Source organism: Artemia franciscana, chromosome 17, assembly GCF_032884065.1.
Source record: "Artemia franciscana chromosome 17, ASM3288406v1, whole genome shotgun sequence".
In the NCBI taxonomy this organism is placed as follows: Eukaryota; Metazoa; Arthropoda; class Branchiopoda; order Anostraca; family Artemiidae; genus Artemia; species Artemia franciscana.
In genome coordinates, this window is record NC_088879.1 from 12,069,784 (window position 1) to 12,095,859 (window position 26,076).

A 26,076-nucleotide genomic window follows, 5' to 3' on the forward strand; every position below is an offset into this window, starting at 1 on the left:
GTCCAGGTGAAACGTTTGTATCTCTGTTTGTAGGTAGTGTGACTACGCATCAACCATCTTTTCATATCAAAAATGTGTTTTTTGTGCGATAAATGCTTTTACGCTTTCCCTACGTCCCTCCTCCCGAATGTGATTTTCAAAAAGAGCACGAATCTTGCCCACATAGGAGTGTGCTACGTCCAGGGGATCTGTTTAGATACTACAACTTGTAAGGGTCTTCAAACTCAGCTCTAAAAACATAAATATTGCTCAAAACGGTATCGCTAAGGTAAAAATCAGGTAATAGAGGAGGTGAGCTGGCACCACTTTGTTTTTGTTCCCCCAAATCATTTTGAGGGATGGGTGCCTCTTCATCTAGCACCTTCTCTAGCTCACTATGTTGCACTTGTTCTAATAGACTTTCCAAAAATTTTGCATCGAGGGCGAGATCCCTCAATAAAATATGTACATCAAAATTGGGGCAAAGTATACTAATAGGGGTCATCCCTGTACTGTAGTACCCTCACTTTCACTTTTCACTTGGGCCGTACATAGATTTTCGTGGAATTCCGCTGGTAATGTCGGTATGAATGGATAATTGAATTTCACTACCCGTAAAAGTATAAAAAAACACAAAGTACGGAGAATTATAAATAAACAAAAACAATAAAAAGCGAGAAAAAATTCAAACTAACAAGAGACAACATGGACTTAATAACCAGATCTTGATAACTGATATCTTGATAACTAATTAACCAGACTTGATAACAGCATCAAATCAAGACGTCCCCCACTTAAACGTAACTCGCCCCCATTATACACCCCCTTCTATATCGATGCAAGAAGAATATAGTTTTCAAGCTCCTGCGATGATAAAAATTTTTTTTTTTTTAAAGCAAAGAATTCAATCTACCTAAGTACTTTAATTTCTCAATTGATTTTTTGGCTTTTATTCTTGCTACAATATAGTCACAAATGCTTTATACAACGTCGTTTAAATATAATATTTAAACGCACCTTCCCTCTTCTTTAGCATTGACGGAAGCCCCGCCCCCTCTCCAACTCAAATTGGCATGCAAGTGTTTAAGTTTAGAAGTAGTTTTCAAAGAAAAGCTTTAAAAAAGCTTGCCATTATTCTTGACTTACTTACTTGACTTAAGTCTCCTGCCGGGCACTGCTCGGCGTAGAGAGTGACGTCTGCCTCCTCCACCCACTTCGGTCCATGGCGAGTATTTGCTCTTCGCCCTGTCTGATGTTTGCCATCGCCAAGAACTCGGACAGGCTGTCGGACCAACGTTTCTTCGGTCGGCCTCTTGGTCGCTTCCAACCAACTTTGATAGGGTCGAAGTCATAGATCATCTTTGCGGGTAGATGTGGTGGCATTCGAAGCAGATGCCCGAACCATCGTAAGGTTCGCTCGGCTGCTTGAGTCGAAAACCAAGACTGCTTTGTGAGCTGCAGAAGCTTTTCATTGCTGACGAAGTCAGACCATCGTAGGCCCTCAATCCTCCTCAGGCTCTTTGCATGAAATACGTCTATTTTCTTGAGGGTTGCAGCTGATGCTTGCCATGTCTCAGCTCCGTAAAGCATCACAGAACCGACTAGAGCGTTGAAGATCCGCAGTTTCGTTGTGCGACTGATATTTGGTTTTCGCCAGAGGTGACGATTCAGTCTACCCATAACAGAAGACGCTTTAGATAATCTTGCCTGCAGCTCGGGGAGAAGTGAGCCATTTGAAGAAATTACGGAGCCCAGGTAGGTGAAGTCTTTAACAACATCGATGCTAGTGGTGCTGTCCAGGCTAACTGGAGAGTTAACAGCAGGAGAAGACGGGTCTATTGCCATAATTTTAGTTTTGTTCCAGTTTATATGCAGTCCTACTTTGGCAGCCTCTTCTCACAGAATTCGGAGTGCTTCCAGCAGCTGCTCCATGGAGTCCACCAGAATGGCCAAGTCATCGGCAAAATCGACATCTGTGATGGTATGATCTCCGAATTTGAGCCCAAAGCTGAGACGTGAAGTGGTTTTTGTCATAACGTAATCTATGATGACATTGAAGAGCTCTGGGGCCACTGCACATCCTTGGCGCACCCCTGTCGTGATTTGAAAGAACGGGCTGCGCCGACCATTTACTTGTACACAGCTCTCCGTCCCATGGTGCAGCGCCTTGAGAAGTCTGCAATATTTCTCGGGTAGGCCAGTCAACTCTAGGATCTGCCAAAGAGCTTTTCGATCGACTGAGTCAAATGCAGCACGGAGGTCAATGAAGGCAATAAATGCTTTCTGTGGGAACTCTGTGGTCTTCTCTACTATTTGTCGAATCGTGAAAATCTGATCGATGGTTGAACGATCCGACATAAAACCAGCTTGCTCCGGTCGCCGGATTTTTCGAATGATGCTCCGACATCGATCCAGCAGGACCATTGAAAACAGTTTGCCAGGGACTGACAGTAGGGTTATTCCCCGGTAGTTGGAGCAGTCGCTTCTCGAGCCTTTTCTCTTCCATAAGGGGATGATGACACCCTTCCGCCAATCCTCAGGAATTATCTCTGTTTGCCAAATTGTAGAGAACAGGGTGTGTAGAAACAGGAGCATTGCAGGACCTCCATATTTTAGCAGCTCTGAGTTTAAGCCACATTTACCAGCAGCTTTATTATTCTTGAGTCTTTTTACTGCATGTCCAATTTCTGAGGGGCTGAAAGGCTCATCTGGAGGAACATCTGTTCCAGGTCTTTGACTGCAAGGTTGGCTGGGACTATCATTAGGGGGTGCAGACGGACCAGCATTGTTGAGGAGCGAACAGAAGTGGTCCTTCCACCGCTCAAGACAAGAACCTTCGTCAGAGAGAAGTGCACCATCCCTGGACAGGACGGGACCCAAGGTGGAAGTTTTATTTTCAGTGAGGTCTCGGAGATGCTTGAATAGGCTGCCCATGTCTTTCTTTTTTGCAGCTAGCTCAATTTCATCGGCTTTCCTTGCAACAAACTGGGTTCTATCCCGGTGAATGAGTCTGTTCCGCACTCCATTGAGCCTCCGATATGTGATCATGTCCCCAAGAAGTCTTGCCTTCCGTCTTTGCTCTATGACTTGCAGTGTTTCATTAGTTAGCCACGACTTCTTTGGATAACTCCTCTTGCCAAGCATTAGTTGTGCTGCTTCACTGGTCTGCAATTTAAAATGCTTCCAGAGATCTTCGCTGCTATTAAGTGAGCCAAGGGCCTCGAAGCGATTCGATATCTCGATTCTGTACTTCTGGCGAGTATCTGGTTCCTTTAGTTTCCCAATATCTGCAGCGACGGGTTTTCTTTTCGATCGTTGTGCATGGAGGCGAAGCCGAAGATCGGCGCACACAAGCCTATGGTCTGCGTTTCCAAGCTCTGCTGATCTGTAAGTTCTGCAGTTCTTCACCAATGATCTCCAGCGTTTGGAAATAATGACGTAGTCAATCATCTTCTTTGTACGACCGTCATTACTATACCACGTGTACTGATGAATAGTTTTGCGTTGGAAGTAGGTGTTTGCAATGTAAAGGTCGTGAGATCGGCACAGTTCAATTAAGCGGAGCCCATTGTCGTTAAGTGGGTCGGGGGATACAGGACCAACTGGTCCACGCCATAAACCCATATCATCGCGCACTGTCGCATTAAAGTTGCCAAGGAGAACAGTTATATCATGGGGGGGTACTGTTGCAAGGCATCTGGACAAAGCAGAGTAGAAATCCTCCTTAGTTGCATCATCAGAATTGTTGGTCGGGGCATAGCATATGATGACAGTCATCTTACCATGCTTGTGTCCAAAGCGGGCCTTCATTAATCTGTCCGATACAGCTTCGTGTAAAAGTAAGGCCTTTCTTGTAAGGCTATTTAGTACAAGGCCAACACCATTCCTTCTCGAGCTTCCTCCAGACCAGAGCAATGAGTCACTGTTACCTATTCGCTCTTCTCCGCTTCCGGTAAGACATGTTTCTGTAAGACCTGCAATTGACGCTTTATTCTTGCGAAATTCTTCAGAGAGTAGGTTCTTTGACGCAGGTTCATTCAAAGTCAAGACATTCCAGGTGGCTATTCGTAGCCCCCTTCGGTCCATAAGGTTTAGTCTGTCAGTCTTTCTGGCGTCGTCAGCATGTCCATTGACGCGTGATGGTCGAGATCTTAAAAGGGAATCCGGGTCCGAGGCTATATTGTCACTTTTCGTAGCACTTAATTTTCGGGTGGAGGGTCGTTAGCCCAACCGACCCTAGGCCTGGAATCTGATTAGAGCTAGGTTAAACCTAGGTACTGAGATTCCCGGGGTGGGCTCCACCCGCCACATGAGGTTGCGGCCGTCCTGATCGGAGTGTTTAGTTAGGGGAGAAACCCCATATCCAGAGGCACGTGGTCAGCAGACAGAGTCTGCCTCATTCCGAACTTTCAATTTCCAGGCCAAGAATTTGAAATTCAGACCACAATTGAGAACACAGAGTTTCGTGCTTATTTATTTAATGGATTATAAAATAGGTTTGGTACGAGTCTCAAAACACCTTCTCAGGGTAAACGTTACCCAGTAGATTTGTTTCATTTTCCTAACCCCTTTTTCAAGATATCAAAAAGTAGCCAAACTAGAATTTTATGAGAAATATGCTACAGGCAAAAAGCTAGACAATCACTAAACTTCAGGTTACAACTAACCTATTAATGGAGGAGGGGTCATTATTAATGTCAAAACAGGACGCTTCTTAACTTTTTTAGTATAATGAAAGAGAATCATCCACTTCTTTTATTTAATGCCTAAATAAATTATATTTATGTAAGTGTTCTGTGCTAGAATTCAATTTGTTTAATCATAATTCGCCCATTTGTGATTCACATCTAATGACAGATTTTTCAAATTTGCCGGCTGGTAAGAACAATTTCATGCAATTATTAGAAGAGCAGCTGTCCTGCAGAAAATATGCCTTTACATGACGGAAGGTTTAACCCAGCTTATGGCTTTTTTCAGCAATATGCTTGAATAAGCTTTTAATAGGAATTGTCTGTTTTGCCAGAAAATAAGGTAAATTATGTCATTGTGATAATCATTCAATAGCAGGAGGGATTATGATTTTAGATAATTATCTAATATAGAGAGTTATATAAGCTCAAATTTGCTTGTCGGAGTATATAGAAAGAGCGGCTTACCTGTTGATATCTTTGAGAAATATCTGTTTTTTCTTAAGTTGAGGTATGTCACGTTCAAAATCTTATATACGACTAATGAAATTACCGTTCTAATACCTGTTTTTATACCCCTCCCCCCAGGAAAATAGAATTACTCGGTTTCCCGTTAGAATAGTAGTGGATGAAATTTCTGTTTTCTGGGACATCAACAAGCATTTGTTCCATAAAATCAATAGTCTCTAGAATAGTCTCTCTTACATTCCCTATGATGTAACAGACACCTGCATCTCTTAAAAATATTCCATATATATAACGTAATTAACACCTTTGTCCTGAAGATGTTTATTAGAAAGTGTCGCAACAGGGATTCGTAGGGGTAGGGCTGTCATGGAATCCAGGGACATGTGTGTCATAAAACGAACAGAGGCTTCATTATTAAGTTCTTCTGCCCCTTTTAAAAAGCCAAAGTTATTGTGCCAGGGCAAAGTGACACTTTCCGTCACTTTGTAGTGAAAAACACGATTTCGGCCAAAAGAGAGTCAAAACACTATTGAGAAAAAAATTCAGAGATATCCAATCGAGTAACTTTCACCCAATCGATTTTTGAAAAACTATACACCTTCCAAGTTTCAGAGGCAGTAATGCTTCGCAGTGGCGTATTCACTCCTAATGATACATAAAAATAATAAACAAGAGCTAAGACCTCATGTGGCACTTGTCACGAGGTCGGAAGAGCGAAGAGCTCATATGGCATGAGCTCTAGCAAAATTATAAGAATCAATAAATTGATTTAAAAGGAAGATCAGAGCCTTAATATCGGTCATGATTTAAAATAAGAGCTCTGAGACACGAGGTCCTTCTAAATATCAAAATTCATTAAGATCCGATCACCCATTCGTAAGTTAAAAATATCTCATTTTTTCTAATTTCTCCTCTCCCTTCAGTCCCCCAAATGATCGAATTGGGGGAAAAAACTGTTATCAAGTCAATTTGTTCAGGTATCTAACACGCCTACCAATTTTCATCGTCTTAGCACGTCCAGAAGCACCGAACTCGCCAACCCCCCCTCAAACTCCCCCAAAGAGAGCGTATCCAGTTCAGTTACGTCAATCACGTATCTACGACGTGTGGTTATTCTTCCCACCAAGTTTAATTCTGATATCTCCACACTAAGAGTTTTGCAAGATTTTTGGTTTTCCCCTCCAACTCCCCCCAATGTCACAAAATCTGGTTGAAATTTAAAATTAGAGCTCTAAGACATAAGTTCCTTATTTACATTAAATTTCATGAAGATCCGGTCACCCATTCGGAAGTTAAAAATACCTCAATTTTTCAAATTTTTCCGAATCAATAGCCCCCCCCCTCCAACTCCCCAAAAGAGAGCGGATTCAGTCCGGTTATGTCAATCACATATCTAGGACTTGTGCTAATTCTTCCCATTAAGTTTCATCACGATTTCTCCACTCTAAGCGTTTTCCCAGATTTCCCGTTTTCCCCTTCAACTCCCCCCAGTATCACAGGATACAGTCAGGATTTAAATAAAAGCTCTGAGACACAAATTCGTTATAAATATCAAATTTCATTAATATCTGATCATTCATTCGTAAGTTAAAAATACCTCATTTTTTTCCAATTTTTCATCTCCCTCCAGCACCCCAGATGGTCAATTCGAGTAAACGACTGTTATCAAGTCAATTTGTGCTTGTCCCTGAAATGCCTACCAATTTTCATCGCCCTAGCACGTCCAGAAGTACCAAACTCGCAAAAACACTGTAAATCTCCCCTCCCCCCAGCTCCCACACAGAAAGTGGATCCGGTCCAGTTATGTCAATCACGTATCTAGAACTTGTGCTTATTCTTCCCAACAAGTTTCATCCTGGTCTCTCCATTCTAAATGTTTTCCAAGATTTCCGGTTTCCAAGATTTAAGTTTCCCCCTCCACGCCGTATGTCCCAAGATCGGATTATAATTGAAAATGGCAAATTAGAATAAAAGTTCCCTATCACAATATTCCTGTGAATAAAAGTGCTACCATAAAATTTCCTAGGAGGGGGGGGGACTAATTTCAGCCGGAATCGTTGTTCATATGAAAATTTCAACGGGAATAATTCTCATCTTGCAATCATATTCATTTCTTAATGTCTTCTCGTTACCCAGTGAAATTGACCCATTCCCCCCCGCACTAGTGTTCATGGGAGACATTTCTAAAAGGGGAAAGATTTGTAAAAGAACTCACCTTGAAAACCATGGAAATGATGGCCTTATAATTCATTTTGAAGTTATAAATTCTTCCACTTCAAATAAACTTTGGGAAGGGGGGACTTTTTCAAGAATAATTAACATTCTTGAGCATTATGGTACAAATGTTTAACTTGGATGCAAAAGCAAGGTTGTGAGAAGGTATATGAGAAGCAACACACCCTTCTCAATCCCCCGCTCTTTATGCTAAAGTTTATAAGCAAGGTTGTGAGAAGGTATATGAGAAGCAACACACCCTTCTCAATCCCCCGCTCTTTATGCTAAAGTTTATAAGCAAGGTTGTGAGAAGGTATATGAGAAGCAACACATCCTTCTCAATCCCCCGCTCTTTATGCTAAAGTTTATAAGCAAGGTTGTGAGAAGGTATATGAGAAGCAACACACCCCTCTCAATCCCCCGCTCTTTATGCTAAAGTTTATAAGCAAGGTTGTGAGATGGTATATGAGAAGCAACACACCCTTCTCAATCCCCCGCTCTTTATGCTAAAGTTTATAAGCAAGGTTGTGAGAAGGTATATGAGAAGCAACACACCCTTCTCAATCCCCCGCTCTTTATGCTAAAGCTTATAAGCAAGGTTGTGAGAAGGTATATGAGAAGTAACACACCCTTCTCAATCCCCCGCTCTTTATGCTAAAGTTTATAAGCAAGGTTGTAAGAAGGTATATGAGAAGCAACACACCCTTCTCAATCCCCCGCTCTTTATGCTAAAGTTTATAAGCAAGGTTGTGAGAAGGTATATGAGAAGCAACACACCCTTCTCAATCCCCCGCTCTTTATGCTGAAGTTTATAAGCAAGGTTGTGAGAAGGTATATGAAAAGCAACACACCCTTCTCAATCCCCCGCTCTTTATGCTAAAGTTTATAAGCAAGGTTGTGAGAAGGTATATGAGAAGTAACACACCCTTCTCAATCCCCCGCTCTTTATGCTAAAGTTTATAAGCAAGGTTGTGAGAAGGTATATGAGAAGCAACACACCCTTCTCAATCCCCCACTCTTTATGCTAAAGTTTATAAGTGGTATAATGAAAGTATTTATGGGTGGACTTTTGCTTGAAAAGTCGTTCTTAAGACGTCAAAGACAAAAGTTCTTTAGTGTTAAGAGTGATGGGTTAAAGAAGGGGTATTCCCCCATCATGTAAGAAGTGATTTCTGCCCAGCTTCTCTACTTTTATCAGAAAGAGCCTGTTTTTTTTTATTTATTTTCTGCTCGTTATAATTCCATACCCAAATACCCTAAAAATGGGGAGGGCTTCTGCCCCCTCAAACATTGCTCTTTAGATCAAAATTTAACTTTTTTTGAAGAGACTCAGTTTAGTGTATATTCTCTTCAGAATAAATTATAATTGTTTAAAATTCACTTTATATATGATTTCTTCCTTCGTGGTAATGTCTATTTTTGATGTTTCACTTTTTATATGATTAAAAAAAAAAAATCGATTTTTTAATAACAATATTAAAATTACAATGTTAAATCTAAATATTTAATTACAATATTAAAACAGGGACATGTGCCATTACCCAAAAGGTCTATAATTGGAGTAATTACGGGATGGGGAGTGACAAAGGCGGATTTCAGAGCCCAAGTTGCGTTGATATCCCTGCACAAAACATAAATTCTGTGTCTGGCCCTGTTTGCTGCAATTCATTTTAGTTTTATTTTGTAAATTAGGATGTATTTTCATCAGTTTATTCATTCCTGATTTCATAGCAAATAAATTACAAGGACAACTATTAGAAATATCAACACGTAGGTTAACACTTGAAGCAATCTACTCAGTATTTCGTCATGAAGAAACTAGACACGCTCTGTGGTAAAGCACTTACACAGTGGCTATTTTATACCCCTGTCCCCTCCCCTTTCCAGATTTTCGACATGCTTGGTAATTGTGTATTATTCAGAACACAAGTGAAGTTAGGTTCTTTCATGAAACAAACTACGATGCAGGTGCATTTTATATGAATAGTTTAGAACCAAATTTGGGCTATATATTTGCAAATTAGGGGGGGGGGTAAAGCATAAAATATATTAAATACGTAAACTAACTATTGCTGTATTTAATATATGCTATACTTTACCCCCCCCCCCCTAATGTGCAAATATTTAGCCTAAATTTGTTTGCATAAACCAAAATACAAAAAACTAAATACTTAAATAGAACATAGATACAATTTATTTTGCAACCAAACCAAATTTAATTGTGTGGATTATTGTATTTTTTTTTTACTGTTTTTAATATTTGGTAAATGACGGCTTATACTTACTTATGACACGAAGGCCTGTCCATGGATTATTATTTATGGTTGATTGTGTATGGCTATGCTGTTTGACCTATGTAATTGGATGGATGAGTAGGGTTAAGGCCTCATTCAAGTATTGATCTATTTTAATTACTGATGTAGGAAAACAGTCTTCTTTTTCTCCTTTTTCAAAGCATCGTAGTTTGTTTCACGAAAGTACCTAACTTTACTTATAGAGTGTGTTCTGAATAATACACAAGTACCTACTGCTTCTATAAATTCCTTAGTTCCCCCCCCCCAAGAAATACCATACTTACGTGCCTGATGATGATTTTACTCACGTGTTTTCAGGCGCAGGCAATACTTATCAAACAGATCGTGGTAACGAACTGTAGTAAGGAGCGACCCGGCTCAATAGTAACCAAAACTCTAAAAAATGAAATTTTGATATCAAAAGCTACACCAAAAGAATCGCATTTTAATGCTGATTTTAAATATATTTTAACATGATCATATTGTTACTTTACCTTGCTGTGTTACGCACAATGATTATCAGATTAACTAGAAAATAAGTAATCGGATATTGCACGAGTGGTAGATAAAATTCAACTAAAAAGGCAAAGTATTTTTTACATAATACCGTGCTCAAGTTGAGGGCGGGTAGGATGACGTTACTACATCTGTAAATGGCGAAAAACTGGCTTTGGTTTTTGAATTAGCAAATGTTTACTTTGCATATCTCTATGATGTTTTTTAGACTTGGTTTACAGGAACTTTGCAAATAACTCCCAAATCAGGTTCTATGATTTTGAAAATACTCAAGAATTATTTTCAGCACTAAGGTTTAGGTTCTAAAAAAGTTACAATACGCTGAAAATTTTGAATAATTTTCAGAAAACCGAAAAATTTTGTTCTATGCGTCAATGTTAGCTTTAGGCTTTCGAGGCCTAGATATAGAAAAAAGTTAAATGTACAGAAAATCTAAAAAAAAATATTGCAATTGGAATACTGAAATTATTAACACAGTTTGAAAAATTTGAATTGTATCAATATTAGCCATAAGTGTTCGAGGCTTAGTTTTGAAAAAAGTTAAAATGTACGTAAAATTTGAACAAAAGTAAGTCGGTCAGAAAATATAATCGAAAAAATTATGTTATAATACCAGTCTGTTCATTATAAGCTCAAAAGGATGGGAAGACCAATTAAAAAAACAACTAAGAAATAATGAAAAGCAATGAAATAGTAAGATAATAACGGTGGAAGGTAAGGTACAATCCCATAAACTAAGAAATTATGAAAAGCAATGATATAGTAAGATAAAGACGATAGAAGGTGAAGTACAATCCCATAAACTAAGAAATAATTAAAAGCAATGGAATAGTAAGATAAAGACGGTAGAAGGTAAAGTACAATCCCATAAGCTAAGAAATAATTAAAAGCAATGGAATAGTAAGATAAATATGGTAGAAGGTAAAGTACAATCCCATAAACTAAGAAATAATGAAAAGCAATGGAATAGTAAGATAAAGACGGTAGAAGGTAAAGTACAGGAGATTATTAAGGTGGGCGACTCAATTTTGTTTTTTGGTTTTTATTTATATTTTTTCGTTGTTGGTATTTTTTTCTCCCCTGTTCTTTCCCGGCCATGGATTTTAATGTTAAATAAAGAACTCAGAACTAAAGAACTCAGAACAATCCCATAAACTAAGAAATAATGATAGAGCAATGGGATAATTAGATAAAGACGGAAGAAGGTAAAGTACAATCCCATGAACTAAGAAATAATGTTAGAGCAAGAGAATAGTAAGATAAAGACAGTAGAAGGTAATGTGCAATCCCATACACTAAGAAATAACGATAGAGCAATGGAATAGTAAGATAAAGGCGGTAGAAAGTAAAGTACAATCACATAATTGTAAAAATCTAAAGCCTACCGTGTCATTTGCATTTTGTTGAAAACAAAATACAAATACACTGAATGATGAATACTTAATGATAATGGTTGCTGAAACTCACCATAATTTGAAAATTTTACTGTAGTTTGTATTTTTAAATTCAAAGTTCTAATTATAAAATAAAAACTTGTAATATAATTTGTTTTCAGTAAAGCGCAGATTTTGTAAATTGCTTTAGACTTCTACGGCTAGGGGATGGGGGAGGGGTGTAGTAGCTAAACTTCTGTTTGTAGTGATTTTTGCTCATTTTAAAAGTCAATTAAATATTTAATTCAATTTTTACTCGTTTTAAGATTCATTAATTCATCTGTATCACTACCTGTCATCTTTGTGTTTGCTATGATTGTTTATTAAATTTCTGTTCGTTTTGGGTTTTATTTATTCTTTAATAATAATTTCTGGTCATTTTGAGTTTGAAATGTTATACGAATTTAATTCTTCTGGTTTTAAGTCTAATATGGCTCTTTACTTTTCTTTAAAAATCTTCTTTTTCCAGGAAGTTTATTTAGTTAATCATGAAAGTGCTGAATCTGCAATACCTCAGGAGCAGCTTGGGTATCAAGCGGAAACTTTTAGAGAATGTTGAGGGGAGTGGGCACTTAAATGTTCAAGTATTTCTTGGGGAAGGTGGGCAGAGCCAAATCAAAAGACACTATATGCATCCAGGTTATCAAAATACCATATCTGTGATATCCCTAGAACAACTTGGGAAATGGAATGGAAACTTTCAATTAGTGTACGAGAATAAAAGAGGAGAAACAGGGGCTAAATTTTGTGTGTTGGAGGGGACAACTAAAAATGTTTTGTCACCAGTCAATATAAACCTTTGTGCCATGGGACAGGGAACGTATTTGCGGCAAAGTGGCAAGGTAAATACAAAAACAAAACAAAACACAATACGTTCCTAAGTTATCAAAATAGTATATCTGCGTTACGTAGGGAATGGCTTTGGAGACTGAAGTTGAAAATTTCAAAGCAACTTTTTTAAGGGGAATTTGGCTCTCGGATTTCAAATTAGGGAATGTGGTGAAGAGCGGCTAAGTATATTTTGCATCAAATCTGCCTAAGGGTGTTGGCACTTTAAGCCCCTGTGGAACTAGAATCTATCCATGGTGAGCTAGTGATGCAAAACGAAATACACTGTATTTACATGAGTAATAGGCAAAATTTGTTTAACAGGTAAAACCTGGTTAGCAGGTAAAAACTGGGATCTTTAACCTGGTTGGCAGTTTAAAGACGCTGTATTGTCCTGCAATACTGGTAAACAAAATATGACACCTGTCACATCTAAAGAATTGCTCGAGAGATTGAGTTGAAGCTTGCAGAAGGTGTAGCGGGGTCACCAATATTTTTTTTTTGAAATTTGTCAAGGTATGCTAGGTAACAAGGTGCACTCAGTTATACCCGAATTTGACATTAAATTTCGATTTAGATGAGGGGAAAAGGTAAATCTAAAGTCACTGTGTGTTTCCCCGCTATCAAAATAGAAAATACACAATTTCTCAGAAGCGACTTGGGGGTGCAGTTGAAACTATAGACAGTGGGCTCCTTCCCTATGGAGGAGGGAAGGAGGAAAAGGGGCTTGTATTATTGTTTTGTGAGGGATGAGGGTGTAAAATATCTTTAATTTACGTAAACGTTGTTTTGTCATCAGCCACTCTGAGAATTAAAATTCGTTCAAATGTATGTAGCAAGGTAAATCAAAAGGCACTGTGGTAGGAGGTTATCAAAACAGGGTATCCTAACGTATTTTTTTATCCTCTCTGCAAACACAATAATTGTTCCTGGGACAAATTAATTTTTGAGCCCTTAAAGGGGCCTAAAACAGCCCATAGTAACTAGAATTTAAAAAAAATATGTTTCTAAAACAAACTGTCTAATGAGAATAATTGACATTTCTAGCTGACTGCGGAGAGAGTATTATTTTTTTTATTAATCTTAATAGTAAAATGTTATCTTGAAAACAAATTTACAAAATTATAAACAACGTATAAATTTACCTATAATAAGGCATTAGCCCTTAATTGTTTCTTATAGAAACCTCTAAAGAAGTGAGATTTCCTCTGTAAGCCTTATGTGGCCAAACTTTTGATGATAAATAAATTGTGTTATAGAACATCTTTGCTCATTCTAAAAATCAAAATTGTATCTCAATAAACTTAAATATAACTTTTTACAAAGAAATAATGATAAGGTGGAAGGCTAGTATCAAACAGTTCGTGGTAACGAACTGTGGTAAGGAGCGACCCGGCTGAACAGTAACCAAAACTAAAAAAAAACAAATTTTTATACCAGTACATATATCAAAAGAATTGTATTTTAATGATGATTTTAAATATATAAGTTTCATCAAGTTTAGTCTTACCCATCAAAAGTTACGAACATGAGAAAATTTGCCTTATTTTAGAAAACAGGGGGAAACAACCCCTAAGAGTCATAGAATCTTAACGAAAACACACCATCAGATTCAGCGTATCAGAGAACCCTATTGTAAAAGTTTCAATCTCCTATCTACAAAAAAGTAGAATTTTGTATTTTTGCCAGAAGGCAGATCATGGATGCGTGTTTAATTCTTTTTTTTTTCCAGGGGTGATCGTACTGAACTAGTGGTCCTAGAATCTTGCGAGAGGGCTCGTTCTAACGGACATGAAAAGTTCTAATGCCCTTTTTAAGTGACCAAAAATTGGAGGGCACCTAGGCCCTCTGCCAGGCTAATTGTTTTCCCAAAATCACCAGATCGAAATTCTGAGACAGCCATTTAATTCAGCGTAGTCGAAAAACCTTATAACTATGTCTTTGGGGACGACTTACTCCCCCACAGTCCCCGTGGGAGGGGCTACAAGTTACAAACTTTGACCAGTGCTTACATATAGTAATGGTTATTTGGAAGTATACAGACGTTTTCAGGGGGGTTTTTAGGTTGGGGCGGAGGGTTTGAGAAGAGGGGGATATGTTAGGGGAACTTTCCTTGGAGGAATTTGTCATGGGGAGAGAAAAAAATTTTCATTTTAGGATTTTTTAGCATTATTTAAAAAAAACAATGAAAAAATAAATATCAAAAAGTTTTTTCAACTGAAAGTAAGGAGAAGCATTAAAACTTAAAATGAACAGAAATTATTACGAATATGATGGGCTCACCTCCTCTTAATACCCTGCTCTTTACGCTAAAGTATTTTTAATAATTTCAACTATTTATTCTACAGCGTTTGTGATTCAGGGGTCATTCTTAAGAAATTGGGACAAAATTTAAGCTTTAGTGAAAAGAGCAAGGTACTAACAAGGGGGTGAACCCCCTCATATACGTAATAAAAACATGAGGATACAGAAGTTATTTACGTAAGCTAATTTGTAAGATACGTATATCTTTTACTATTAAAAACATTTATAAATAATTAAAATTTCTAGTTGCCTTTTTAAGTAACCAAAATATCGTGGAGTAACTAGGACTCCTCCCCCGCTCCTTTTTTCTCAAAATCATTCGATCAAAACAATGAGAAAGCCATTTAGCCAAAAAAATATATGCAAATTTCGTTTTAATTATTCATCTGCGGAGAGCCAAAATCAAAACATGCATTGATTCAAAAACGTTCAGAAATTAAAAAAAGCAAGTTTTTATAACGGAAAGTAATGAACGGCATTAAAACTTAAAACGAACAGAAATTACTATATGAAAGGGGCTGCATCCTCATCAACGCCCCGCTCTTTGCGCTGAAGTTTTTTACTGTTTTAAAAAGTAGAGTTAAGAAAAAGAGTCAAACTTTAGCGTAAAGAGCGGGGCGTTGGTGAGGAAGCAGCCCCTTTCATATACAAAGTAATTTCTATTCGTTTTAAGTTTTAATCTCGCTCCTTACTTTCCGTTAAAAAACCTGTTTTTTTTATTTAATAACTTATTATAAAGTACTGAGCCATAAAATTTGTATGGTAGAAACCTTTATAAAGGACTGTTTTCCTATTTTAGTATTTAATATACATAAGTACTTGAACGTGGCCTTAACCATACTCATCCATCCAATTACATAGGTCAAACAGCATAGCCATACACAATCAACCGCAAAGAATAGTCCATGGAGAGGCGGTCGTGTCGTAAGTAAGTATTAGTCGTCATATACTGAATATTAGAACTATAAATCAAATTAATAGTTCAGGCGACCACCCAACACAAGGGCTCAGCACAAACTATAGCACAAACTATGCCCCCCAAAAATTCTTCGATTCTCATACCTTTGCTTAATCCTAATTTGTTAAACTTCCAGAGAGTTTGTTAAAGTTCTTGATTTGAAAAGAAACAAGAGCTAAGAGCTCATATGGCACTTGTGACGAGGTCGGAAGAGCCGAGAGCTCATATGGTACGAGGTCGGAAGAGCCAAGAGCTCATTTGGACGAGGTCGGAAGAGCCAAGAGCCAAGAGCTCATTTGGCACTTGTGAGAAGGTCAGAACCTAAAGTTAAACTTTATAGCACAAGATCCTTCTAAATATCAAATTTCATTAAGATCTGGTCACCCTTTCGTAAGTTACAAATACCTCAATTTTCAAAATTACCTCCCCCCTCCCAATTCCACCAAAGAGAGCAGATCCGGTCCAGTTATGTCAGTCACGTATCTTAGACAGGTTTCTATTCTTCCCATCCAGTTTCATCCTGATCTCACCGCTTTAAGTATTTTCTAAGATTTCCGGTCCCCCCAACTGCCCCCCCCCCAATTACGTTTGATCCGGTTGAGATTTAAAATAAGATATCAGAGTTACGAGGTCCTTCTAAATATGAAGTTTCATGAAGATCCGATCACTCCTTCGTAAGTTAAAAATACGTTATTTTTCTTATTTTTCAGAATTACCCCCCCCCCCCCCGCAATTGAGCGGATCCGTTCCAATTATGTAAATTACGTATGCAAGACTTTTGCTTATTTTTCCAACCAAGTTTCATCCCAATCCTTCCAATCTAAGGGTTTCCCATCATTTTAGGTCTCCCCACCCCAAACTTCCCCCAATGTCACCAGATCCGGTCAGGATTTAAAATAAGAGCTTTGAGCCACGATACCCTTCTAAAAATCAAATTTCATGGAGATCCAATCACCCATTCGTAAGTTAAAAATACCTCATTTTTTCTAATTTTTCAGAATTAACCCCCCCCCCCCAACTACCCAAAAGAGAGCGGATCCGTTCCGTTTATGTAAATCATCTATCTAGGACTTGTGTTTATTTTTCCCACCATGTTTCGCCCCGATCCCTCCACTCTAAGTGTTTTCCAAGTTTTAGGTTTCCCCCTCCCAACTCCCCGCCCCCATCACCAGATCCGGTCGGGATTTAAAATAAGAGCTCTAAGACACGATATCCTTCTAAAAATCAAATTTCATTGAGATCCGATCACCCGTTCGTAAGTTGAAAATACCTCATTTTTCTAATTTTTAAGACTTACTCCCCCCCTCCCAACTACCCCAAAGAGAGCAAATAAGTTCCGATTATGTCAATCATGTATCTGGGACTTGCGCTTATTTTTCCCATCAAGTTTCATCCCGATCCCTCTACTCTAAGTGTTTTCCAAGATTTTAGGTTTCCCCCCTCCAACTCCCCCCAATGTCATCAGACCCAGTCGGGATTTAAAATAAGAGCTCTGAGACACAATATCATTCCAAACATCAAATTTCATTAAGATCCAATCACCCGCTCATAAGTTAAAAATACTTCATTTTTTCTATTTTTCCGAATTAACCGGCCCCTTCTCCCCCCCCCCCAGATGGTCAAATCGGGAAAACGACTATTTCTAATTTAATCTGGTCCGGTCCCTGATACGCTTGCCAAATTTCATCGTCCTAGCTTACCTGGAAGTGCCTAAAGTAGCAAAACCGGGACTTTAGGTTTTCCCCCTCCAACTCCCCCCAATGTCATCAGATCCGGTCGGGATTAAAAATAAGAGCTCTAAGACACAATATCATTCCAAACATCAAATTTCATTAAGATCCAAATACCCGCTGATAAGTTAAAAATACTTCATTTTTTCTATTTTTTGCGAATTAACCGGGCCCCCACTCCCCCCCAGATGGTCAAATCGGGAAAACGACTATTTCTAATTTAATCTGGTCCGGTCCCTGATACGCTTGCCAAATTTCATCGTCCTAGCTTACCTGGAAGTGCCTAAAGTAGCAAAACCGGGACCGACAGACAGACCGACAGACAGACCGACAGACAGACCGACAGACAGACCGACAGAATTGGCGACTGCTATATGTCACTTGGTTAATACCAAGTGCCATAAAAACTCTTATCATCGGAATCGTTCTTCAGTAGCCTAGAGTCAAAGAAAAATAGACACAAATGAAATTTAGAAAAATACAGTTTTTCGTAAATATTTGAGAAGAAGCAGAGATACGGGCTTGAAAAGCCCTCGCTGGTGCATAATTTAGGCTCTGGGCTCATCCCTGGAAGTTTTTTTGTCTAATTTTATCAAACAGTTCGTGGTAACGAACTGTAGTAAGGAGCGACCCGGTTCAATAGTGAACGAAACTCTAAAAAACGGAATTTTGATGCTAAGAGATACATCAAAAGAATCAAATTTTTATGCTGATTCTAAACATATAAGTTTCATCAAATTTAGTGTTTGTCATCAAAAGTTACGAGCCTGAGAAAATTTGCCTTATTTTGGAAAATAGGGGGAAACAACCTCTAAAAGTCATAGAATCTTAACGAAAATCACACCATCGCATTTGGCGTATCAGAGAACCCTATAGCAAACATTTCAAGCTCCTATCTACAAAAATGTGGAATTTCGTATTTTTTGCCAGAAGACGAATCACGGGTGCGTGTTTATTTGTTTGCTTGTTTTTTGTTTTTTTCCCCAGGGGTCATCGTATCGACCAATTGGTCCTAGAATGTTGCAAGAGGGCTCGTTCTAACGGAAATGAAAATTTCTAGTGCCCTTTTTAAGTGACCAAAAAAATTGGAGGGCACCTAGGCCCCCTCCCACGCTCATTTTTTCTCAAAGTCAACGGATCAAAATTTTGAGATAGCCTTTTTGTACCACGTAGTCGAAAACCATAAGAACTATGTCTTTGGGAATGACTTACTCCCCCACAATCCCTGGGGGAGGGGCTGCAAGTTACAAACTTTGACCAGTGTTTACATATAGTAATGGTTATTGGGGACTGTACAGACGTTTCAGGGGGATTTTTTTTTGGTTTGGGGGGCGGGGTTAAGGGGAGGGGGCTATGTGGGAGGATCTTTCCTTGGAGGAATATGTCATGGGGGAAGAAAAATTCAATGAAAAGGGCGCAGGATTTTCTAGCATTACTATAAAAAAAACAATGAAAAAATAAACATAAAAACGTTTTTTCAATTGAAAGTAAGGAGAAGCATTGAAACTCAAAACGAACAAATATTATTACGCATATGAGGGGTTCTAAAAATACTTTAGCATAAAGAGCGAGGTATTTAGGAGGAGATAAATACCTCGCTCTTTATGCTTAAGTATTTTTAGTAATTTCAACTATTTATTCTACGGCCTTTCTGATTCAGGGGTCATTGCTATTGAATTAGGACAAAACTTACGATTTAGTGTAAAGAGCGAGGTATTAACGAGGGTACAAACCCCCTCCTATACATAATAAAAATATAAGAATATAAAAGTTTGTTACGTAAGTTAATTCTTAAGTTACGTATATTTTTTATTAATAAAAACGTTCGTTAAAAATTAAAATTTCAAGTTGCCTTTTTAAGTAACTGAAAAATTGGAGGGCAACTAGGCCTCCTTCCCCACCCCTTATTTCTCAAAATCGTCTGATCAAAACTAAGAGAAAGCCATTTAGCCAAAAAAAAAAGAATTAATATACAAATTTCATTTTAATAATTTATGTGCGGAGAGCCAAAATCAAACATGCATTAATTCAAAAACGTTCAGAAATTAAATAAAAAAAAAACTAGTTTATTTTAGTTGAAATTAAGGAGCGACATTAAAACTTAAAACGAACAGAAATTACTCCGTATATGAAATGGGTTGTTCCCTCCGCAATCCCTTGCTCTTTACGCTAAAGTTTGACTCTTTGCCACAATTCTACTTTTTAAAACAATTAAAAGCTTTAGCGTAAAGAGCGAGGGATTGCGGAGGGGACAACCCATTTCATATACGGAGTAATTTCTGTTCGTTTTAAGTTTTAATGTCGCTCCTTACTTTCAGTTAAAAAAAAAACTAGTTTTTTTTTTTATTTAATCACTTTCAAAGACAGCAAATCCAATGCGCATTTCCAAGATAGAATGGCTAAAGTTTACCTTTTGTTTTTGAAGTTCTTTTAACAAAAATATTTTATTCTTTTTATTTCCACTTTTTAAGCAGCAGAAACCTGGTTTGAAAAAAGCGTTGCAACTAAGACAGCAAGGGGTTGTCAACTTTCAAACTTATGCACACAATGTGCAGTGGATGTATAGCAAGTGTGGTGCAAAGAGGCATGGTGTGTATTAAATATACCAGCACGGGGCTGAGCAAGTGGTACTCCGAGACGTACACCAACTGGTGGAGAATGAGAACCTCTTGTAAGAAAAAATTCTTAGTATTGCATAATGTCAAGTTGTCTTTGGTATCATGCTTCACCAAAATTGGCAAAGGCAGATTCATAGAGGTGCTTATGTCCATTTATGTACATCACCTATACTACCACGAGCTTCATTAAACGCTGGTTTAGATGGCTATTAATCATAGTATGTTTAAAATAGAGCTAGTTAGAGGATTGGACTAACCATTGTCTCATTTAATTGTAATAAACGGAAGATGAAAAAGGAATGATATATTCTTAATTAACTCGGCCGGAAACTTTTGCGCAGAGATTTTCTTTCCTCGGGTGTTTTTGAGTAAGTTGTTATGCGAGAGTTTTTCAACCAGAAAAAAGGTGGGTGATGAAATTCCATCTAAAGATGGAATTAAATGGCTATTAATCATTGTATGTCTAAATTAGAGCTAGTTAAAGGATTGGACGGTGATGAAATTCCATCTAAAGATGGAATTAAATGGCTATTAATCATTGTATGTCTAAATTAGAGCTAGTTAAAGGATTGGACTAATCATTGTCTTATTTAATTATAATAAACGGAAGATGGACAAGAGCCAAGAGCTCATATTGCACTTGTGACTCACTAGATATCCCCAAGCTCCTCCAAAGAGATCGGATCCGGTACGGTTATGTCAATCACGTATCTAGAAATTATGCTTATTCTTTCATCAAGTTTAATCCCGATCTCTCCACTCTAAGAGTTTTCCAAGATTTCCGATTCCCAAGATTTCTGTTTCCCCCCTCTTCCCCCCAATGTCCATGACCCGGTCCAAATTGAAAATGTGGCATCTGAGACATGAAATCTTTCTATATATCAGGCTTTATTAAGATCCGATCACCCATTCGTAAGATAAACATACCTCAAATTTCACAATTTCTCCTCTCTCCACCCCCCCCCCCAGATGATCGAATCGGGGAAAGGACTGTTATCAAGTCAATTTGTATAGGTCCCTGACACACCTACCAATTTTCATCGTCCTAGCACGTCCAAAAGCACCGAACTCACCAACGAACTGGAAATTCCCTCAACTCCTCCAAAGAGACTATATCCAGTCCAGTTTGTCAATCACGTATCTAGGATTTTGTGCTTATTCTTTCAACCAAGTTTCATCCCAATCTCTCCACTCTAAGCGTTTTCCAAGATTTCCGGTTCCCCCCTCCAACTCCCCTCCCATTGTCACCGGATCAGGACGGGATTTAAAAAATGAGCTTTGAAAAATGAGGTCCTTCTAAAAAAATATGTAAATTTCGTTTTAATCATTCATCTACGGAGAGCCAAAATCAAACCATGCATTTATTTAAAAACGTTCAGAAATTAAGTAAAAAAAAAACAAACAGATTTTTTTTACTGAAAGTAAGGAGCGACATTAAAATTCAAAACGAACAGAAGTTACTTCGTATATGAAAGGGGCTGCTCCCTCCTCAACGCCCTGCTCTTTACGCTAAAGTTTGACTCTTTCTCTCAACTCTACTTTTTAAAACAGTAAAAACAGTAAAATTCTACAGTAGGGTTCTCTGATACTCTGAATCTGATGATGTGATTTTCGTTAAGATTCTATGACTTTTAGGTGGTGTTTCCCCCTATTTTCTAAAATAAGGCAATTTTTTTCAGGCTCTTAACTTTTGATGGGTAAGACTAAACCTGATGAAACTTATATATTTAAAATCAGAATTAAAATGTCATTTTTTTATGTAGCTATTGGTATCAAAATTCCGATTTTTAGAGTTTTGGTTACTATTGATCCGGGTCGCTCCTTACTACAGTTCGTTACCACGAACTATTTTAAAAGAAGTACAGCAAGGTACACACGCGAAAAATCACAATGGAATAACAAAACGAAGCATTAAAAATTAAGCGTACCAAATTCTGCGCAATACCCAACTAGATAACCACTCCTTTGTCGAACCAAAAATGCGTTACCTGAATATATATAATATAATATAGGAAAGCGCTGCAACATGCGAGCAGGAAAACACAATTACTCCAATTCACGAAAATGTAGAAGGCCTTCATTTTTTTAAAGTCTTGGGGGAGGGCCTCTTTTTTGTTGATTTTTCGGTTTCACCTACAGAAAATACCATAAAAAACGCATTTTTCGAATTCCATTGGTGGGGCAAAAAAATTGTATTCAACAAGATAGTGTTAATAAATCAGTTTAGATAATAAGACCTGAATATACTGTTTGCCTACCACATGAGTCCTGAAAGGAGCCTCGGGAAACTTTTGCTTTGGAGAGGGAAGGTTCAGGACCCAGCCCATTCTGCTGAAATTCACATTTTCCTGAATTTCTTATCACTACATATTCGAAGTAGCAAATAAAATATGTTTTTATAATCCCTCCACCCCGATAAAATCTTCAACTCATTCATGTAGTTGGTGTCACTGAAAAATAAATTAAAGGAGTAAGTGAAAATACATTCTGTCTGTGTCCAATTATAGAATAATATGTCAATGGTTGAATCATATATCCATTGATGTATCCAATGTAAAAACAACATAATGGCAACAGTAACGGTAGTTAGACTTTAGACTTAGATCTTATCTATAAGTGAATTTAAAAAGTTGTAACTAAAAAGCTTCAAATCCAGAATTAATTACAAAGCAGCTTAACATGAGTTAGTCTATACTCATTCTATTTGTTTTGCTTCAATTTAAAGATATCTTTAATTATTTCACTACTACAAAAACAGTAAATTTCATAAATGAATCAAAATGATAACTGTGGTTAAATTCTCCTTAAGTTATCAGGAATCCTACTTTCATTAAAAGAGTGAATAGATTTAGGGCGATTGTAACCGTAAGAAATTCTTTGTATGTTTATGTAGATGTTTAAGTAAACATATTTAATTCCCAATCAGAATGTATGCTTTGACACTGACACTGAAATTTTCACTAATTAATTCATCTATGCTAAACACAGTAAGGTGGTATTTAGAATTAATTGCACTACTTGACTACAATTTTGCTACTTATTGAATTAATTGCTAAAGTTAAAAATCGAACAGATATGTCTTTTTTTAAACACACTTGAGTCCTTCATACCCCTTAAACATACAAATCTGGGCTCCTTGCGTTCCACCCTTAAAGAAATGGCTGATTCACTAGCAACAACTCATTGCAGCACCAGGCCGATCGGGGTCAATACAGATGCGAAAACTTCTACTCCATCCCAATCTATTCAGAGCTTCACTTCTTACCCCTTCCAATGAAGTTCTACTTTTCTCTAAATCTCTTCGTCTGACCTCTTCCCAATCCTTTGAGGGACGGCTCCAGTTGGCCCCAGATGAATGGCAAAAAACACAATCTTAAGCAATCTGTCACCCTTCGTCTGTAAAACGTGGCCTAGCCATCTTGACCTTGTTTTCATTATTATTCTAGAAAGTGAAATTGAATTGCAATTTTCGTACGGTCTATTGTTTCGTACAGAGTCAGTCAAATTAGAATCTGACTATTATTAGACTATCACTCTGGAAAAGATTTGGAAAATGTTCATGTGCCTTTTTGCCCCCAACCACGTATTGCACCCTCGGCCGAAGGCATTGAATCAGGAGATTGGTACACAGACCATTAGTCAGGATGCGAAAAAAAATTATTATGTCCTCTATCTTTAAAAGCACCTATATTTCGATGCTGACGATAACAAATTAGGAGCTTGGTAGACTTTTGGGAAGTAATTTGAGATGAACTTGGATAATAGCATAAGCATGGATTAAAAAATACTCGTACGCCCCCAAAATCTTTAAATGAGATTATTCAGCTAAGCATGTACGTATAACATTTCGGAAGGGGGGGAATACTAAAACCAATTTTGTTGGATAATTCGAATAAAGAGTCCTAGAAAATTCTGAGGGGCGAGCCCTTACTCCCCTTCCTTGTGCATCTCCGAGTACTCAATATCTTTTCATATAGTAATGACGGTTTTGTGAGTAAATTTTAGAGTTTGAATTGGAAAGCCAGCTCTTTAAGTTTAGCTTCCTTCGTTTCTCTCTTCCTCTCTATCTTTCTGCTTTCTGCATAGGTTCATTTTTGCAAATAAATCATTTCTTCAACTACTCTGGCTTAGCTTGACAAAACGGGAAGACATGGGACAACGAAAAAATCCCAAGTAATTCCCATCCTTTGGAATAAGAAGATAAATGCAAACATTCTGGCTCAGACCTTTGCCCAGTAGTCCTTAGTTCAAAAGAAAGAATAAAAAGTAAGTAAACTTTCTCGGGTTTTCAAAAGACAACTCTTAAGAAGACACAAATAAAAGAAGACGCCGTTTCTCAAATAATAGCAAACAGGCAACTCAGAGTCCGTTAGTAATAAACATACGTACCTTATAAATTAACTTACATAGCGAACTTTTATATTTCTATATTTTTATTACGTATAAGAGGGCGTTCGCCCCCTCGTTAATGCATTACTCTTTACACTAAAGCTTGAATTTTGTCCCAAATCCTTAAGAATGACCCCTGAATCACAAAAGCCTTAGAATAAATAGTTGAAATTACTAAAAATACTTCAGCGTAAAGAGCAATGTATTATGGAGGAGACGAACCCCCTTATATACGTAATATTTTATGTTCTTTTTAAGTTCTAATGCTGCTCATTACTTTCAGTTGAAAAAAATTATTGATTTTCTCTTTTTTTGACTTTTATTCCCCATCTGATGTTAGTTGATATTATTCCTTATAATTGACCTCTCAATGAATAAATTGGTTCCATTCTTTTTTTTAACAGTTTATTTTTTGTCTTTGTTTGCATACTCAACACCATTCATGCTAAAAAAACAAATGTCCATGTGCTGTAGACAGACGAGAAGATTATGAAAGAGACATCAATGGTAAAGCTGCGATATTGTTTGGGTGTGTTGCTGCTTAGGCAGACTGGGCTGGTAGCAAGGTGACAATTGCTCTCTGGGCCGGTCATTTTTTTTTCTATGTACAAAAGTGCAGTCAACATGATGGTCCACAAAAAAAAAATTCCGCTTGATAATTTTTCAGCTGTGTTATTATAGGCATACGTACATATTTTGCGTAGATGCCGTAGGAATGCTGTTGTCACATCAGCAGCCAGCATCCTGCCGTAGGAAGGGACGAATGCTGTTGTCATACAAGTTCGTTCGTGGACTGAAATCTGATAAATATAACTTGGAGGTAGTCACTTGACTACCATTTGACATTTACATCACTTGAGATTTTGTGTAGATGCCACCATCCTGTCGTAGGAAGGGACGAATGCTGTTGTCACATAGCTTTGTTCGTGGACTGAAGTCTGATAAATATAATTCGAAGGTAGTCACTTGACTCGGGGTTTGATTTTTATGTGTTATTGTGTGCCCAATTTTATTACACGATATTAGGTGAGTCAATACATACTGGACTTTCCAGGTGTTCTGTTGTGAACTGTTAAATGACAAGTTTGTCATGTTTTCATAATTAAAAGGATTTGAGCTTAGAAAAAGTGTAACATTTTGGCTACCTTGTTCATCAGTTTTAGACTTGTGAGAAGGTGGATGAGGGTATTGATGGAAAAGTTAAGGGAGGTGCGGAAAAAACTGAGACTGAAGCAAAGAAAAGAACTTTGCGAGGCTTGAAAAGAGCAAAACAGGGAAAGTTATCATATCTATAGAGAATTAAGGTCGGTAAAATTTTTTGCCACTTTTTTTCAACTTGCTGTCTAGGATTCAAAACTTTTTTCTAAGTTGGCCTTAGATACTAATTATTGCTCGCTTGACTGTCACTGCTGATTGCTTAGGGGCAAATCTTTATGTCAAAAAGCCTGTCAGTCTATTGAGGCTGCGTTCATTCCACTATTTTTATTGGCACGATTATTGGTCAAATTAGGTGCTTAGGCAACCACTGCTCGGATAGAGGCCCACCCATTCAAGGTTCGTTTAGTCAATCCTACGAGTTATTGTTGTCTCGGTTTGACTTTTGTAGTTTTATGGCGTTTTTTCCAGTCTCAGGAGATTAGACTTGACCAGAAAAAGC

At 37.7% G+C, this 26,076-nt stretch overlaps 2 protein-coding genes across 3 annotated transcripts in view; both read right to left on the reverse strand.

Annotated features, from left to right (window-relative positions):
• Nucleotides 1-10,233, reverse strand: part of LOC136037858 (uncharacterized) — a 75,929-nt gene extending 65,696 nt beyond the window's left edge. For both annotated transcript variants that reach the window (XM_065720708.1, XM_065720707.1), the window contains exon 1: nucleotides 10,138-10,233. The gene's annotated coding sequence lies outside the window, so the exon portion shown is untranslated. The remainder of the gene's footprint in view (nucleotides 1-10,137) is intronic.
• LOC136037886 (uncharacterized) lies at nucleotides 200-25,511 on the reverse strand. The gene is made up of 3 exons (XM_065720740.1): nucleotides 25,270-25,511; nucleotides 2,567-4,129; nucleotides 200-431 (listed from the first exon to the last, which is right to left on the reverse strand). The coding sequence occupies exons 1-3, from the start codon at nucleotides 25,509-25,511 to the stop codon at nucleotides 200-202; spliced, it is 2,037 nt and encodes a 678-aa protein (XP_065576812.1).
• Nucleotides 25,512-26,076: the final 565 nt, after the last annotated feature.